This window comes from Rhagoletis zephyria, unplaced genomic scaffold (assembly GCF_001687245.7).
Source record: "Rhagoletis zephyria isolate East Lansing unplaced genomic scaffold, Rhagoletis_zephyria_1.1 Rzeph_scaffold_01014, whole genome shotgun sequence".
Taxonomy (NCBI): Eukaryota; Metazoa; Arthropoda; class Insecta; order Diptera; family Tephritidae; genus Rhagoletis; species Rhagoletis zephyria.
In genome coordinates, this window is record NW_016158098.1 from 77,032 (window position 1) to 93,941 (window position 16,910).

A 16,910-nucleotide genomic window follows, 5' to 3' on the forward strand; every position below is an offset into this window, starting at 1 on the left:
ATATTTATTTTTAAAACATATCTCTAATTATAAGTAAATGCGTGAATTTACGGAAGCAGACTTTTTCGAAAAATGCTTCGAGAACATCTATTTTTTGTGTGCGTGCAGAGAAGTGCTTGCTACTTACTACTTCGTAGTGCATTCAGAAAAATTTTATTAGATTTTTTTTTAGTTTTAAATGTAGGCGGTGAAAATAAATTATAAGGCATATTAGTAAAGAATTCAATTTCAACAAATCAGCAAATAGAAACGCATAAGATTAAATAAATAAATGAATTAAAAAAAATTAAGAAAAATAAAAGGATAAAAAACGAATAAATAAACAAATTTGAAATTTAATTTAGAAAATTTAGAAAAGAATTTTAAAAAGTATAAACAAATCAAGAGGCAAGACAACCGCTTTCAAACAAAATAGATAATAAAATAAAATATGTAAAAAAAATTAATTAAAAAATATATAATAAGTACAAAAAATTCAATCATACAAAATGAATAATAGAAAATATATGTTTTATGTTTACACAATATGTAACAAAAAAACAATACAAATTAAAGAAAAGGCTATAAAAATTGGAAATATACAACAATAACGTAAATAAACAAATAATAACAAAAATAAAAAAAAAATTACTAAAAAAATTCATCGAAAATTTTAAAGTAAATACATAGTAATATTCAAGTTTATTCCTTTTTATTTTAAAAGAATTAATTAATGAAAATTAAGGAGCGATTTCTCATGTAGATTTTGAAGTGTATCTTTGAACACAAATTTTGTTAAAAAAAAGCGTTTGAAAGGCAGATACATTTAAAAGCTACTTGAGAAAATAAAAAAATACTCTATGAAAAAAATAATAAAATAGCGATAAAATGATAATGTTAAAATAAAATAATAAAAGGTAGCAAAAAAATTTAAAATAACAAAAATGATAAAATAATAAAAAGATAAAAAAATGAATTAAAACTTATATAGATACTAAAAAACTTAATAAAAAACTAAAAACTAAATGATAAAGATGATAAAAAATAATATACTACAAAATACGCAAATATTTAAAAGGACATGCTAAAGATGATAAAAAATAATAATTTAAAAAATTACAAAACTAATAAAATAATAATAGAATAAAATAAATAATAATAATAATAATAGATTGGCGCTTACACATATGTTAGTGTTTGGCCGAGCTTCTCCTCCGATTTGTGGCGTGCGCCTTGATGTTGTCACACAAAGCGGAGGGACCTACAGTTTTACGCCGACTCCGAACGGCGATTGTATTTTTATGAGAAGCTGTTTTTCATGGCAGAAATACACTCGGAGGTTTGCCATTGCCTGCCGAGGGACGACCGCTGTTAAGAAAAAACCTTTTTTCTATATTTTTGCGATGTTGCTTTGACCAGGGTTTGAACCCAGGCATTGTGGAGTGGAAGCGCGCAAAATAAATAACAAAACAAAAAAAATGCAAAAAATAAAGAAATTGAAACAAAGAAAATAAAAAATATTTAAAAATAATGAAAATTCATTTGATAACAAGAATTTGCAAAAAAGGCAGAGTAGAATATAAAAATTAAAAGAAAATGATACTCTAAAATCAAAAAGTAGAAAAAGAAAAAATATTAAATATTAAAAAATTAAAAAAAAAAATCACTTTCTTAAAAAATATTTCCTGAAAACCTGAACCGAATTATTTGCTTGCTGCTTCGTGTATTAATATTCGTTTTATTTGTCAGGTATACAAAATGCTATTGTACTAACATTTCTAATGCTCCACCCATAACCTATCCCTACAAACTTTTGCTGTAAATATATTTGTCATTCTACTTCTGTGAATAGTTTTATCGCCTCGACCGAAGTCTTCCCAACGCAGTATTACCATAAAACTGCAAATGTTATTAATTTAACTAATCCAACAACAAATACTTAACAGCCAGCACAGCCGAATCAGACAAAAAGCTGTTAAATAAATCTTCAAAAATTTGTCAATGCATTATGAGAGCAAAAATATTAGTCACTCTGTTTTTTATATATATTTTTTTTGCGGCAATAACTTTCACTCCTACGTCCTTTTTTGCGATTTTTGTGACATCTTCCCATCAACGATATCCACCTATGTAAATCTATATTTTTTTTTTGTTGCAAAATCCTAAAACAGTAATACCTTTTTAATTTGTTGTAATCTTTTTTTATTCAATAAGAAAGTTAAAGTTTGCTATTCTTCAATTGTTGTTATAATTATAGCAGAGGGTGTACCCGAAGTATATTACTTCGGTCCATGCGGCAAGTACAATGCACTTGTTATGGAATTGCTCGGTCCATCACTTGAAGATTTATTTGATATATGCGGCAGACGATTCACTTTGAAGACAGTACTACTGATAGCTATACAATTAGTAAGTACACACAACAATTTACTAAAAAAAAAAAAACGAAAACAAAAAAATTTAAAATACAAATGAAAAATAAACAAAAACAAAAACAAAACAAAAAAAGCATAACAAACATCCCATTTAGAATGCTAATACAAACTAAACTAAGGCAAAAGAAAGAAATACNGAAAACAAAAACAAAACAAAAAAAGCATAACAAACACCCCATTTAGAATGCTAATACAAACTAAACTAAGGCAAAAGAAAGAAATACAAATAATCGACTAAGCATTACCACTGCGCTTTTATGTATTTGAAAAATAATTCGTAATTAACCAAGCGGTTGCTAATGGTTTTTCCACGCTAATAAAATTTTATTAATCAATGTTTTTTTTTTTTTGTTTCAAGTCCAAAAGCCTAATATTATCCACTACTACCCTCACCAGCACCACTTAATATGTATCTAAGGACACCTAATTCACCTAAAATTTTCTTCACCTTTTAATCTTAGCGCATTATATATTTTTTTTTATGATACATTCAATTACCATATGATTTTTGGCTTATTATTACACCCTAAGNCTCACCAGCACCACTTAATATGTATCTAAGGACACCTAATTCACCTAAATTTTAATTCACCTTTTAACCTTAGCGCATTATTTTATTTTTTTTTAATGATACATTCAATTACCATATGATTTTTGGCTTATTATTACACCCTAAGTTTGCGCAATTGCTACTAACAAAGAAACAAAATGAAAAGTCATACAAAATAGTTCGAAAATAAAGTTTAGCGCCTATAAGAAGCACACTTTTAGGCGCAGTACCCCCTTAAAGTTGGAGATGTCCTCGCTAATAAACGGCTGTGGGCTTGCTGGCGTGTCTGGGCGAGTGCAAAGTGGTGTGTGTGAGTGTGCGAAAGGTGCGCGAGTGGATATGCATGCGATCTTGCAATTGGTTTGTTGCTTTGCTAATGGGTTGTTGTCCACGCTAAGTGAAATCAACGGAGTGATCGAGCGAATAAATTTATTAAATTAGAGCAAGCGCTAATATTTTTAAATTTACACAACTAAAATTCAAGCAGGCTTTATAGTAGACGAACCTTAAAATGTAGAGTAGATGATCGAAAATCAAAATTGAAAATAAGCTTAAAAGATACTTTGATTGAACTGAATGTAGTTGGTTCAGTTTTTTTTGTTTTTTTTTTTAGAGTATAGCGGAGTTAGTAGATTTTTTTTTTTGTTTGCATGCTAACTTAGTATTTAAACAAATTATGTATGTTTGAAACGTATTCGAATTAGAAGTACAAACAAAATAAAAAAACTTGGCTGTTAAGTTGCGTGTTTCATTTTTCTGTTGATGCTGTTTTTTTCTTTTCTTTCATTCATTTCTACGAAGCCATTACTTTTGTAGATGTGCGTATTTTTTTTTTTTAGTGGAAATTCGAGTTATGATTTTTAATTTTTTTAACGCATTTTCACTTTATATCCATTTATAATTTTTTTTTTATTATTAAATTTTTCTAATTCACTCGATATTTTTATGAGCATTTCATATGCGCTAGTTGAGACACTCCGAAAAAAAATTGTTAGCATTTTATTTAATTTCACTTTCATTTAGCTTACTTGATTACTCTTTTTTCTCTCTCAAATTTAAAGTCATTTCTTTTTCACTCACTTTTTGCATCTTTCTTAATTTCATGCGATACGAAACAAATTATAGCATACATAGCGTACATTTAATTTATTTAAATTATTTTGTTAAACAAATCAAGCATGTCTTATATTAGTAAATACATACTTAATTTGAAATTTATTTTCTTAAGTCACTAATACGCTTTTTTGTTTTCATTAAATACAACTTTGTCTCAACTTCAACGCACCTCCAATCAGCTCCACCGGATCGAATATGTTCATAGTCGGCACTTAATCTATAGGGATGTGAAACCAGAGAACTTCCTCATAGGCAGAACATCGACGAGGCGAGAAAAAATTATACACATAATTGGTGAGTACCTATTTACCTATTTACTATACAAAATTAAAAAGAGAGAAAAACAAAAAAAAATGTGTTTAATCTAAAGAAGCGTCGAAGAAAGTTTAAGGTCGATTTTTTAGGATCGACAAATAAGAAATTTTATGAATTAAAAAAATATTCAAAAAGAAAATATTTTTACCAAATTTTTTCATACAAAAAATGTTCAACACACAGAACAAAATTGCCAAAAACCAAAGAGATTTTTAGCAACTTGAAACTTGCACTTTACCATACTAAATTTTAATGTGCTACAAAATTGCATACTCAAAACAAAAAAAAAATAAAGAACCATAATTTAAAATTTTTTTTTTAAAACTTCAAGGAAATGAGATTTTACCCTACATATGTATGTCCTCAGTGATATTACTGCAAACTTATAGAATTTCACATAATTTAGTTCAGTGTCTGCTGTAAGAATCAGAGAAATTGGTTTATGGAAAGATAAAAGGATTGGGTATAGGAGCAGGACATCGATTAAACACTACCTTGAATAAAACTCCACTGGCCATTCGGGCTCCTTCTCACTTAAAAGCTGACTGGAACGTTGAACGAAAGTTTTTTCAGGTAGAAGTAGTCGCTATCGCTGAAGATCGTTGCTTTATGGCTCTGCGGCCCCTTACATCAAAGTCGAAGCTGATTAAGAAGTGCAGAGCTCTTCTCAGTAAAATTACTTTGAGTTCCTAATCATCCCAACATTCACCGAAATAAGGCTGCTGATGAGTTAGCCAGGGAGGGCTACAAATTGATCTCAATTGACGTTGAGGTTCTTGCTGGTTGGCACCCACGTCAGAAGGCGTTACATTTTTCGACGATATTCTAGCCTAACCTAACGAGAGCATTATTACATTAAATAGATATTTATTACTTTTTCTAACTCGTTTTTTTTCTCTCTCTATTCCAACAGATTTCGGTTTGGCCAAAGAATACATTGATTTAGATACAAATAGGCATATACCATATCGGGAGCATAAATCTCTCACCGGCACCGCACGCTATATGTCAATAAATACACACATGGGCAGAGAGCAATCAAGACGCGATGATTTAGAAGCATTAGGACATATGTTCATGTATTTCTTAAGAGGTTCACTGCCGTGGCAAGGCCTTAAGGCTGATACACTTAAAGAAAGATATCAAAAAATTGGTGATACAAAACGTGCAACACCCATTGAGGTAAAGTAATCAAATTGCATTTATGTATATGTATCTCTGCTTGAAACAAAAAAAAAATATTAATTAAAAACTATACCTGTTGCAGGTGCTTTGCGATGGACACCCCGAAGAATTCGCAACTTATTTGCGTTATGTGCGGCGATTAGATTTTTTTGAAACGCCCGATTATGAGTTTCTGCGAAGACTGTTTCAAGACTTATTCGATCGTAAGGGCTATGTGGATGATGGAGAATTCGACTGGACAGGGAAGACAATGGTACATACAATTTTGAATATAATTTTCTTGTAATCATACACATAATTTTCCTATTCATTTGGGCATATATACATTTTTATGAATGCAAGTACATTAGGATGCATAACTCTCCATACGAATAAAAAAAATCGAAACTGTTTTTCCATCGTAATTTAAAAATTTCCGCTAAATATTTAAATTTACGTTAGCTGTACGAATTGAAAATACCTCTAAAAATTTCATTATTTTGATTCCTTAAAAAAAGAAAAGTTTTTTGGAGGTCTTTTCAAATCCGTATATTACTGTCGTATTACGTAGTATTACTGTCGGTGATCTTTAAATATAATAAATTTTATAATTCGCTTCGAAAAACTGCGACTTTGATGAGGCACCCTAATGTACATATGCATGGTCATATATGATAATTGAACTTAGGTATTTAAATGATTTAAATGTATATTTATACACTCATATAAAATAATTTAGTAGACAGAAACGGGGGAAACAAAATGCCACATAATACTACATTCAAATGCGTATACAAATCATAGTTATTTTTGTTCTATCTATTCTTATGCTTTGATTAAGCATGTCTAAAAAGTGCTTGCACTTATTTAGCAGTTGATATGTAAAAACGTAGCTCTGAAATTTTAATTTTTAAATTAATTTTTTTTTTTAATAATTTTTTTTAATATTTTTTTTTACATAAAATATTTTTTTTTGCGTTAATTTTTTTTATTTTTATTTTTGTTATTTTTTTGACAACTGAAATCTAACTTATTTTGAATATATTTTTGCTTTAACTTTTACTATTAATAGCATTTTCTTTTACTAATTGCACTAAATTTAACACATTTTCCTATTTTCTTCTTCATTATTTAATCAAATTAATCATCAAATCAAACAATCAAATTCCTCATTGGTTCATTTTGCGAATTTCATCTGAAAAAAGGGCTCAAGCACAAAAAAGTTAGTTGATAAATTTTAAAAGAAATCAATTTTTTGAGACCAGTAATTCAAAAAGCAACCTAAAAACCCTATAAACTAGCATTCAAAACCTTGTGCTGTCATCAAACGCCACTGCCGGAAACGTTGTAACATCAAGCAAAGAAATAAGTAACCTATGCCGTTTCCAGTTCCAATTGCATATCCAGCAACGAACTGAATTCAGCAAACTCGAAACAAATTCTGAAACTGCATCAAGTTAAAATAAATTTCTGTTACTAACATCACCAAGTACAGCTTTCCTGCCGTTGATGACAATATTGTATACATGTATTTACTATGTATGTTTTGTTTGTATGTGTATATGTGCTGACAGAGTTACATTGTATTTGCTGCGGGCTTACTCAAATCAAGGATATAAAATACAAATCGAATGAAAATGGCGAAAGTGAAGCACAGAGAAGCCAAAATTAAATTTTCAAGCCTGCATTAATGTTATGTAACATCAACAAATACCTGTAATAACGCCTCCTCTTTCTATTTTCAAACTACCCATCGAAAATTGAAAACATAAAAAGTAAAAGAAAAAACACGAACTCTCTCATTCCAAAGCACATAATATAACAAATCATTACAAAAAATAACTATCGTACTACAATTTAAATATCTATTTGTATAGAACTATTAACATTATATTATTAAAAAGAAACTAATTAACTGCAAAACAAAACAAGAATATTAAATATAAATTAAACGATGCAATACCATAGTCGCAGCTGGAAAGAAAATAACCGAAAATTTACATTTATAACTGGCACTGGTTTACTATGTATTAAAAAGTCTAATTCAAAGTGTTTATTTGCGGACAGTTATGCACTGGATATAAATTTCTTCTTTTAAATTAAGAAATATGAAATGGATTTATTTTCAAACTGAAATATATATAACACTGTGTGAGATCCGTTGCATATGCTCTGGTTTCCGGTTATCTGGCAGCGGTTTCGTCTTTTTCTTGATTGGCGTTGTAACGCCTACCGGGTCTCACCGTGTCCTATAAAGCACGCTAGTCATTTATTTTCTGTGCACAATGACGCCAATTCGATCTAGAACATGTTGTTGTTGTTGTAACAGCATAAAAATTCCCCAAAGAGTTTTTGGAGTGTGTTGCTGGAGTGACAGTCTTTGGCCAGATATAAATCTGGATCGTTCCGGTTACGTAGATCCGACTGTCGTGGGAACGATCTCGAACCTGTCAGGACGACTAATGAAGTCGTCGGAGGCTGGCGCGAAGGTATAAAAGGATGGCCGACTCGATGCGTCTTTACACAGCCGGATGGAAAATGGACAATGGTGTAGGTGCTGCGGTAAATGGCGCGAAACTTATAAGCTGTCATATTATTTTAGTACTTTTCAGGCGGGAGCCTTAGCCATGAAAAAAGTAGCGAATTTTATGGGCAATGAATCTCTTTATTTAGAGGATGCGATAAACTCAGTACTAGTTGTTAAGTGGGTTCTGAGCTATGATAACATTTTCAGGAAATGTGTAAGGAACGGAGTAATTTTTGGGGTATATACTCTGTGAATGTCTTAACTCTTAGCAGGCGGCGATCGAACCCACGTACATAGGTTAGCGAAACGACGTGAATTGCAATCATGGATTGTTATTTCCGCAACATCTTGCCTGAGATTTGCCTACGATAAAATCATCAGCTAAGTTGAAGGCAAGCAACATTTTGAGGAAGAAAAGTTTATATAAGAACTTAATTTTTTGAATCCGTCATTCGCTTTTCTAGCAGGTTTGTTTTCGATTCATCATGTTCGGAAAAATAAATAAAAAATTAAAAATTATTTTTTATTTATTACCATTTATTTTTTTTAATGCAATCGCAAAAAAATTACCTACTTTTGTGTTTGCATGCANCGTTTGTTTTCGATTCATCATGTTCGGAAAAATAAATAAAAAATTAAAAATTATTTTTTATTTATTACCATTTATTTTTTTAATGCAATCGCAAAAAAATTACCTACTTTTGTGTTTGCATGCATAAAACAATGTTTTATATATTTTTTTTACTTTATTACCAAATCGGATATAAAAAAATAAACCACAAAAGACCAAGGAACAACTCGAACAAATGAAAGTCATAAAAAATGCGCCACCTTCACATTTAGCAAAAAATAAATCAGACAAGGTATTTTTAATGTTTTGATTTTCTTTGTCATGTTTATTTGGCTAATACAAACTGTTTGTAATATTTTGTTTATCGCTAAATGCATTTGAAATGGCTAAAAAAGAAAAATACAAAAAGCACACACACACACAAAACAGTCAACCAGCATAAGCACAAATTGCAAAACAAAAAACACAAAATAATAACGCAGATACTGAAAGTAAAATAAAAAACTATGTAGTTCCAAAACACCGCAGGAATATGCTAAAACTACTACTTGAAATAAAAGAAAAATCAATCGTTAATGCAGAACTTGATGTATTGCATTATTTATGTACCTGTGTATGTACGAATGTTTTTAGTAGTTATTGGCATGTTTATGTATCCACGGTATATTATTTTATCTAAACAGGTAAATATTTAGAAAGTATTCTTATGATCATAAAAATTTTGCTCAAATTAATTTTTTTCTTAGAAGGCTAACAAAAATAGATCAACCCATCAAAGTTGAATGCTTTCAGTAAAAGAATTTTGATGTATACCAGCTTAGGTGATAAGCTATGGTAAAATTGCATTTGAAAAGCTGGGTTTTGCTGCAGAGTAGCTTGGAAAAATATTTAAAATGTGGTGAATTTTTTAAGAACTGAATTTTTTTTAAGGATTGTTTTGAAACCGCGCCATTAAGAGTTCGATGAAATTTACTGAATTTTTTGAATGTGGTAAATTTCTAAATATGTGGTGTATTTTTAAACAAGTTTAAACACGGTAAATGTTTGAATAATTGATAGTGAATCCTTTTTAGAATAAAAAAAAAACTTAAAAGCGTGAATTTTGTTGAGAAAAAAGTTTATTTAATAATAATAAATATATCAACAAAATTTACATCGCTTTTTTAGCATAAGTAATGTTATCTATCGCTAAGTTTTGCTGGCTAGCTAAGCAAAGTCATTCGATTCTTTGTACTTTTTACAAAACCAAGTTTTTATCGAGAAAAATTAAACATTATTTATTATTCGTTGGCTTTAAAACCCATACTGAACACCGTTATTCGCCACACCAGAAACTGATCTGAATAATGTATCGAACTGGCTTCAATTCCTTGATTCCGTATTGAAATAAGCTGACCGAATTTTTGCTTTTGTAAAAAGTTCAAAGAAAAAATAAAATTAAATAATAAAATCCCGTATGCGCTAAGTATCTGCCTATGTAGTTATGTAGTATCTACTAGTATGTTTGTATGTATGCCTCTGTATATTATACAGATAAAAATATGTATGCTATAACATTTCTTATTTTGGAAACTCAAAATTTTAAAAAACTAATATTTGATTCTTGCATTTTTTATTCCATAAAACTCATACAACAAAAAAAAAATGTGTTATGCTGCAAAATCATCGAATTACCATCACTACCAACACCACCACCTCAATCAAAACAACAACAACCACCAACTACTACTAACCCATCAATAAATCAAAATTCGAAATCCACAATCAATGAACAAAAAATCAACTGGTGTTTTGCGTGTTTGTGTCTCTATGTTTACCACAACAAAACCTACCGCAACCAACCAACCAACAACAACAATCAACTAAAATGCAACTGCAACCTTTGAATATCTCTTGCACCTGTACCAAATGAAAATTGGTTACAAAATCTAACAAACGCAACGCAAAACAAAATCTATTTACTGCCTGCAAAATTGCAAAAAAAAACAAAAAAACAATCTGTCTGTCCTCACCACTATGTGTATATGTACTACTATGTCACAAATTAATCGATATGTATTTAGTCAACGCCCGTCGGATCTCTGCAAACTGGCCATGAAGTCATCATTTCACCAAATAAAGATCGTCATAATGTAACGGCTAAGGTAAGCGCAATTGTTTACAAATTTAATCAAATATCTTTCACTTGATTAACACATAATTTGCTGCAGTAAAGTCGGTGAAAAATATTATTATCCAAAAAAACGAAAAAAAAAGTAGTTCCACATTATCGTATCATCATTTTCATGCCGTATACTAAACCCATTAAAGTCACTTAGACCATAATCGTACATAGATTTGCATTTACATATATATATTTACATTTAGTTTAGAATGATTTTTAATATTTATTTTTTTTTTTGGTACAAAAAATATACTTTTAATTTATACTTAATAATAATTAGTAATAAGTTCAAGAAATTTTCTTATATTTTTCGCACTGTACACTGGCGATGATCGAATTGCTCTCTCTCTCTTGCTCTCTTATTTTCCACTCTTACTCTCTTTCGAAAACCAAACTACTTAAACTATACTATGTATTCTTTTTCGTCGCTCCCCCCTTAACGAACTTTTACTTTGAGGTGTTTTAGGATATTTCATATTTTGATTACGAGGAGGATGATGATGATGTTGGTGATGAGGAATATTTAATACTTGAGGTTAGAAAGCTGTGTCTGTGGTAGCTTGGCTAGTAGAAGAAAAAAGTATAACAAATTGAAAATATCGCTAGCTGTAAACATTTGCCTATGTACCCCAGAAACAAACAAAAAAAATGGTTGAAAAATCGCTCGTCCTGCCCATAGTACTTCGTTAGAATTTTTGCGCTGAAATGTACGACTATAATATAATGCTTGTGCGTGCTGCTTATTTATTAATGATTAAATCCAAGTATTTTGGCTAGTATTTAAGTGCATTTAGCGCGACTACTTTTTTTTCTTAAAAAAAAATTAAAGCTTTTAGTAAAAATATAATTTTGTATACTGTATATTTAACCATAATTGCTAGTGTCTTGCCTATTTTTTTATTTTTATTAGTACATACATTCTTTCATAATAATGATTATACTAACAAATCAATGAGAACAAAAGAAAAATGCATTCTCTCCACCCAGGTTGTTGGTATAAAACCGGTGCTTGGTTGGCTTTAAATAAAAACTTACAATATATACAATTAAAACTGTAGTAAAGGTAGCATTTAACTTGACAAAATCTAGCATAAAGAAGTTAAATTTAGGGCTCTGGAAAACGTTTGAAAATAAAGCCCTCGACAATGCGTGCCGAAAGAAGTTCTACATACTTCGAAAAAATTGCATATTTTTACTTACTATGCCGCCCTAAATGTATGCGTATTTCGCCTCTATTGAGAAATCCGAAAATCAAGTATTTATTATCATTTTGAATCTTAAAATCACTATATCGTAATACAAGCAAAAAGGCTGATGCATAAAGTTCGACGGCATTGTAAATGCGAAACTCAAAACTCTTAATAAATGGATGTCCTTGTGAATAATCGTTTTGCGGATAATAAAACATGATTTGCGAATTTCTTCAGGTTTCTGGGAATTAGAATTTTCCAAATTTTTCGATGTTTTGAAATTTTTTATACCTCCAAAGGTTTCTAAAATTTCGAAAAATAGTTTTTATGATTGAATATGTAATATGAAAGATATTTTATATTCGTATGGATAATAAATTTTTTCAACTATCGATGGTTTGCGGATTTTTAAGATTTTCGAATTTTCAGAACATTGTATGTATTTTTGGAAAATTTTCGAAAGTTTAAAATTTTATTACAGTTTAAATTTTATGACATTTTCTTTTATTTTTGGTAAAGTGAACGGTTTTCAGGGCCATGCACGAACTTTTTAACATTCTTGCTCGAAATTAAAAATTCATTTTTTTATGCTTGTATTAAATACAGGTCTTTTGATAAAAATAAATTTTCTTCTTTTTTTTAATTTTTGTCTTTTTCACATTTATCTGATCTGAAATATGAAATTATTGTAAATGTTTTACTTTAGAAATTTCAACAATTTAATTCAATTCTCGATAGGCAATGAAAAGGGCACTTAAAATTTTTAAGTAATTCAAAGTTCGAAAATTTTCAAATACAATTTTCATAAATTTTAAGCATTTACCCATATTAAATTTTAAGCTGTGTACCGAAAACCTGAACTTTATGCAACGCCTTCAATACTGCTCAACTACCGCTCGCCTCCAGTATCGATTTCCACAATCCATTAACCGCAACGTTTGATTGCCTCGAGTGCAGCAAGCTAAAATAGCTGTTATGCAAGATTGCAAAAATCACCTTGGGGTACACAAAATGTGACGAGCAAATTTTATTGGCTTTAAGGCCATCATAAATACATACATACACATTTGCACCTTCGACGCTTACAAATAAGTATGTATGGTAGGAGCGTACGACTGCAACACATCCATCAAATGAGTTATCACCAATTCATAGTTATTGCAATTCGCATAAGTCCAACAACAGCATACTTTTCTCTCCATCCTCTTTACCCTTCCCAGCCATGGATGGGACTGCGGAAATAGTATTTTGCTGCACAATTACTCGCATTGCCAATGGCTAAACGAACTTTAGTTAGTTGTATTCTACATGCACACACACACACACACACACACACACACACAATCGCATACGGCACCTTAATCATCGTTGTCGTAGCTATTTCAATCGTCAACTCATCTGCCACCTTCCGTTCATCCAAATCATCCATCAATCGGCAATCCATCCACACAACCGACCATGCCCTCCTCGTCCTCGTCCTCCGGCCGCCTAATGCCTCCGCCTCTGCTGAGAAATTTATCCTTGAGCGCCCAAGCGTGTGTGTGTGTGAGTGTGCTTACGCATTTATGGCACCTGCAATCAACAGTCTGTCTGTCCTTAGCTGCCAGTTAACACCTCTCACTCCTGCACTGCTGGTGTGAGGTTTCCTGACATAGCTGCTGCCACTATTTCCTTTAGCCATTTCACTTTCGCGCAATATTCTTCGTTTGCGGCTAACATTTCCTCTCTACTTCAATTTCCTTTCCATCTACCGTTTTATATTCTATTTGCATTTCCTTTTCTTGCTTCTGTCACACATTGCACATTTGGTTGTAGGGGTTTATCTATACATACATACATACTTTCATTCATACATATATGTAGGCAATCATTCACTCACTTACTCCCCCCAAGCAATCATACATATATACATACATATTTCACTTCCTTTCTTTTCTTGTAAATAATCACCGTTAGAGAATAGCATTATTTCCTTTAAGCGGAAAGTACGTACGTAGGCAAAATTTTTTATTCGCTAGTTTCACAAGTGATTTTTTTTTTGTATGTATCTGATTTTTACTTTGAATTTTGCATAACTTTTGTAAAAAAAAAGCAAATGCAAATTGTTTTTTGAAATTTGTGAAAAACCTGACACTAAAATTAAAATTTATTTTTTCAATCGATTTTGCCAAAAATACCAAAAAAAAATCGAAAAATGCGTATTTTGAAACACCTTTTGTGCTGCCGACCGACCAACAACAACAACTAATCACTTCCGAAAAAAAAAAACAAAAAACAACAAAAATATGAATCGCGTCAATGTCTACTACAATAACTAATCATCATCATCATCTCCAAATTTTCACCACTGCCGGCGCCTGCCAACCACCACCTGCCGCCAATTGCCACCAACCAACATCAAAAAAAAAAAATTACATATATATATACAATTCTATGAATGCCAACCAATCAAATCAACACTTCTGCGCCTACCTCAAACCTTGTGCTACGTGTGACCTGCGGCTAATTTCATTTATTGTCCGGACCTATTTAACCTATGACCGTCGCCTGGGGATTTGCTACCTACCCATCGCATTCGCTTTGGCTGCTGCTGCCACCTTGTTGATGATGGTGGTGATTGTTGTTATTGTTGTTGCGCTGGGCCTTTATTTTTGTTGGCGTGCATATGTGCTCTTCGGCTCAATTTCGCTCCCAAAATGCAGACAAATGCCAAAGGAGGTGTTGCTGCGTGGCCGGATGTGCCAAAACCAGGCGCCACCCTGGGCAATCTAACACCAGCCGATCGGCATGGTTCTGTGCAGGTAAGTTTCATTTGCTCTACTACTAATCTACAAAAAACAACGAAAAAAATTATGTAGGATTTTTTAAGCAAAAGCTTAAATTTTGTTTTTGGTTTTGTTGTTTTTTTGTGCAATTGCCTAGTAACAAAAAGTTCACTAACTAATGATACCGTCACTAATATCGAAAATCACACATACNAAAAGACAAAAAAATAAATAGTTGATATTTTGTTTTTGGTTTTGTTGTTTTTTTGTGCAATTGCCTAGTAACAAAAAGTTCACTAACTAATGATACCGTCACTAATATCGAAAATCACACATACACACAATCACACCCACTCGAGCTAATTGAGTTGTTGTTCATGATGATGATGATGATGATGATGATGTCTGTTTGTAATACATATTAAATAAAACTTCCCATTCTCCCTTGCAAGTCATACAAACCATAAAGTGTATTTGCGCCCAATCCGCTATTTGCTCGCCGTCCTTGCATTTTGTATTAACTTTTTACTAAAACAAAAATTTGTTTTGTATTTGTGTGTGTATGTTTGCATTATTGTGACTAATAATAATTATTTTTTTGTATTATTAGAAAGTTTTAGGCATTTGTAGAAAGTTAAGTTTCTTGAGGATCGACTTACCTTTACCGCGGTAGCGACGATTTATAGGAACTCTTTTGTTTTTTAATGACAACCTACTTAAATCTTGATTCTCTTTAAGATTTATGAGCGAACCTCACCAGTTGTTTTTTTAGTGTCACTCCCTTCTCTCGGCATAAAACAACCCCGAAGCATTCTTCTTGCATTTGTTTAAATCAATGGAGTTCCAAAAACAAGTAGAATAAAAAATAAATCAAGTATTCGAACAATTTTAGCCTTAAAACATTTATTCAGACGAAAGAGTACCGAAATTACTTACTTTTCATTGTCACTCAAAAAATCCTTTTTTTTATATATTTGGGAAGTTTTCAAACAGAATGTTCATCTTAGAGGCAATAAAAGTTGGCATCAAATACAGCATATTTGTAAAGTTTCAAGAGTGTGGCACCAAATTAAAAAAAATGGCAGCGTGCAGAATATCTGTCGCTGCTATTTTGTAATTTTTGAAATTTAACGATTTTTTCATTTTAAAAGTTTAATATACTTCAAAATGCGGAACAAACGTGTTGTGAATAGATACTATGCCAAAATACACAATAAAATCTAATTTTTTTAACTTTGGTCACAAAATTGCCACGCAAATTTCAAGTATATTTTCCGATTCTAAAATAAAGTTGCGGAATAACTGCGACAATAAAATCGTTATTTTGTTAATTTCAGCCCGAAACCTGCCGCGCCCATTTTTATGGGTTTGTCGCCTTAAGCAAAAATTTTTTAGTACAAACGTTTTATTAAAATTTAAATTTTTGCAAAAACATGTTTTTTGGTGGGGACCAATTAAAAATAGTTAATATTAAAAAATTGTCAAATTAATAATTGGAACTCTCCCAAAGAGAAACAGTTTTCTGATCGAAAAATATTAGGGCTGTTCAGGATCTTGTGCAAATAGTCTTAATTTTGCATTTGCATTTGCAAATTTTGTGCTTGCTACCATGGCAACCGTTTTTGTATTTTATTGTTGCAAATTTACAAATGCATCGAATATTCAAATGCAAGAGCATATGCACAAGGTCCTGAACAGCCCTATTGATTTTAAAAAATTCCATACCATTTCTACGAAAGTGTTTTTGCCCATATAAAATACATGGAAACCTTAATGGGCTTTGGGGCAGTTTTAAATATCCTTTTTTTTTAACAAAAAATACGGATATTTTTACCATTAACATTTTAAACGTGTTCCCCCGAATGTATTTTTGGGCCACCCTAATGTATATTCATACTCGTATAAGTGTGTATGTATAAGTGATGATCATTTTTCACTAATTGTAAGTTCTACAGTTTCTTTGTGTTCATCGTTAAATTGATGCGTTTGGGAAGTTTCTCCTTCTAAAAGCATAGCAGGGATACATCCCTTTATTTCCCTCGTCGAATACTTTCCTTGTTGTGATTTAAAGCCTTATTATCTACTAAATATGTACATCTCGAACGATAGGCCACAGGGACGATTCGTTTGCAGA

The 16,910-nt window shown here is 31.1% G+C and overlaps 1 protein-coding gene across 11 annotated transcripts in view; it reads left to right on the top strand.

Annotated features, from left to right (window-relative positions):
• Positions 1-16,910, top strand: part of gish (casein kinase I gish) — an 86,909-nt gene that overhangs the window by 59,614 nt on the left and 10,385 nt on the right. For 4 of the 11 annotated variants that reach the window (XM_017615414.1, XM_017615418.1, XM_017615423.1 and 1 more), the window contains 5 exons: positions 4,260-4,374; positions 5,309-5,577; positions 5,663-5,833; positions 10,721-10,801; positions 14,714-14,812. In XM_017615414.1, coding sequence (XP_017470903.1) covers positions 4,260-4,374; positions 5,309-5,577; positions 5,663-5,833; positions 10,721-10,801; positions 14,714-14,812 — 735 coding nt within the window. Of the gene's footprint in view, positions 1-2,236; positions 2,389-4,259; positions 4,375-5,308; positions 5,578-5,662; positions 5,834-8,871; positions 8,983-10,720; positions 10,802-14,713; positions 14,813-16,910 lie in introns of those variants that run through there. The other 7 variants (XM_017615415.1, XM_017615419.1, XM_017615425.1 and 4 more) reach the window with 4 other exon arrangements.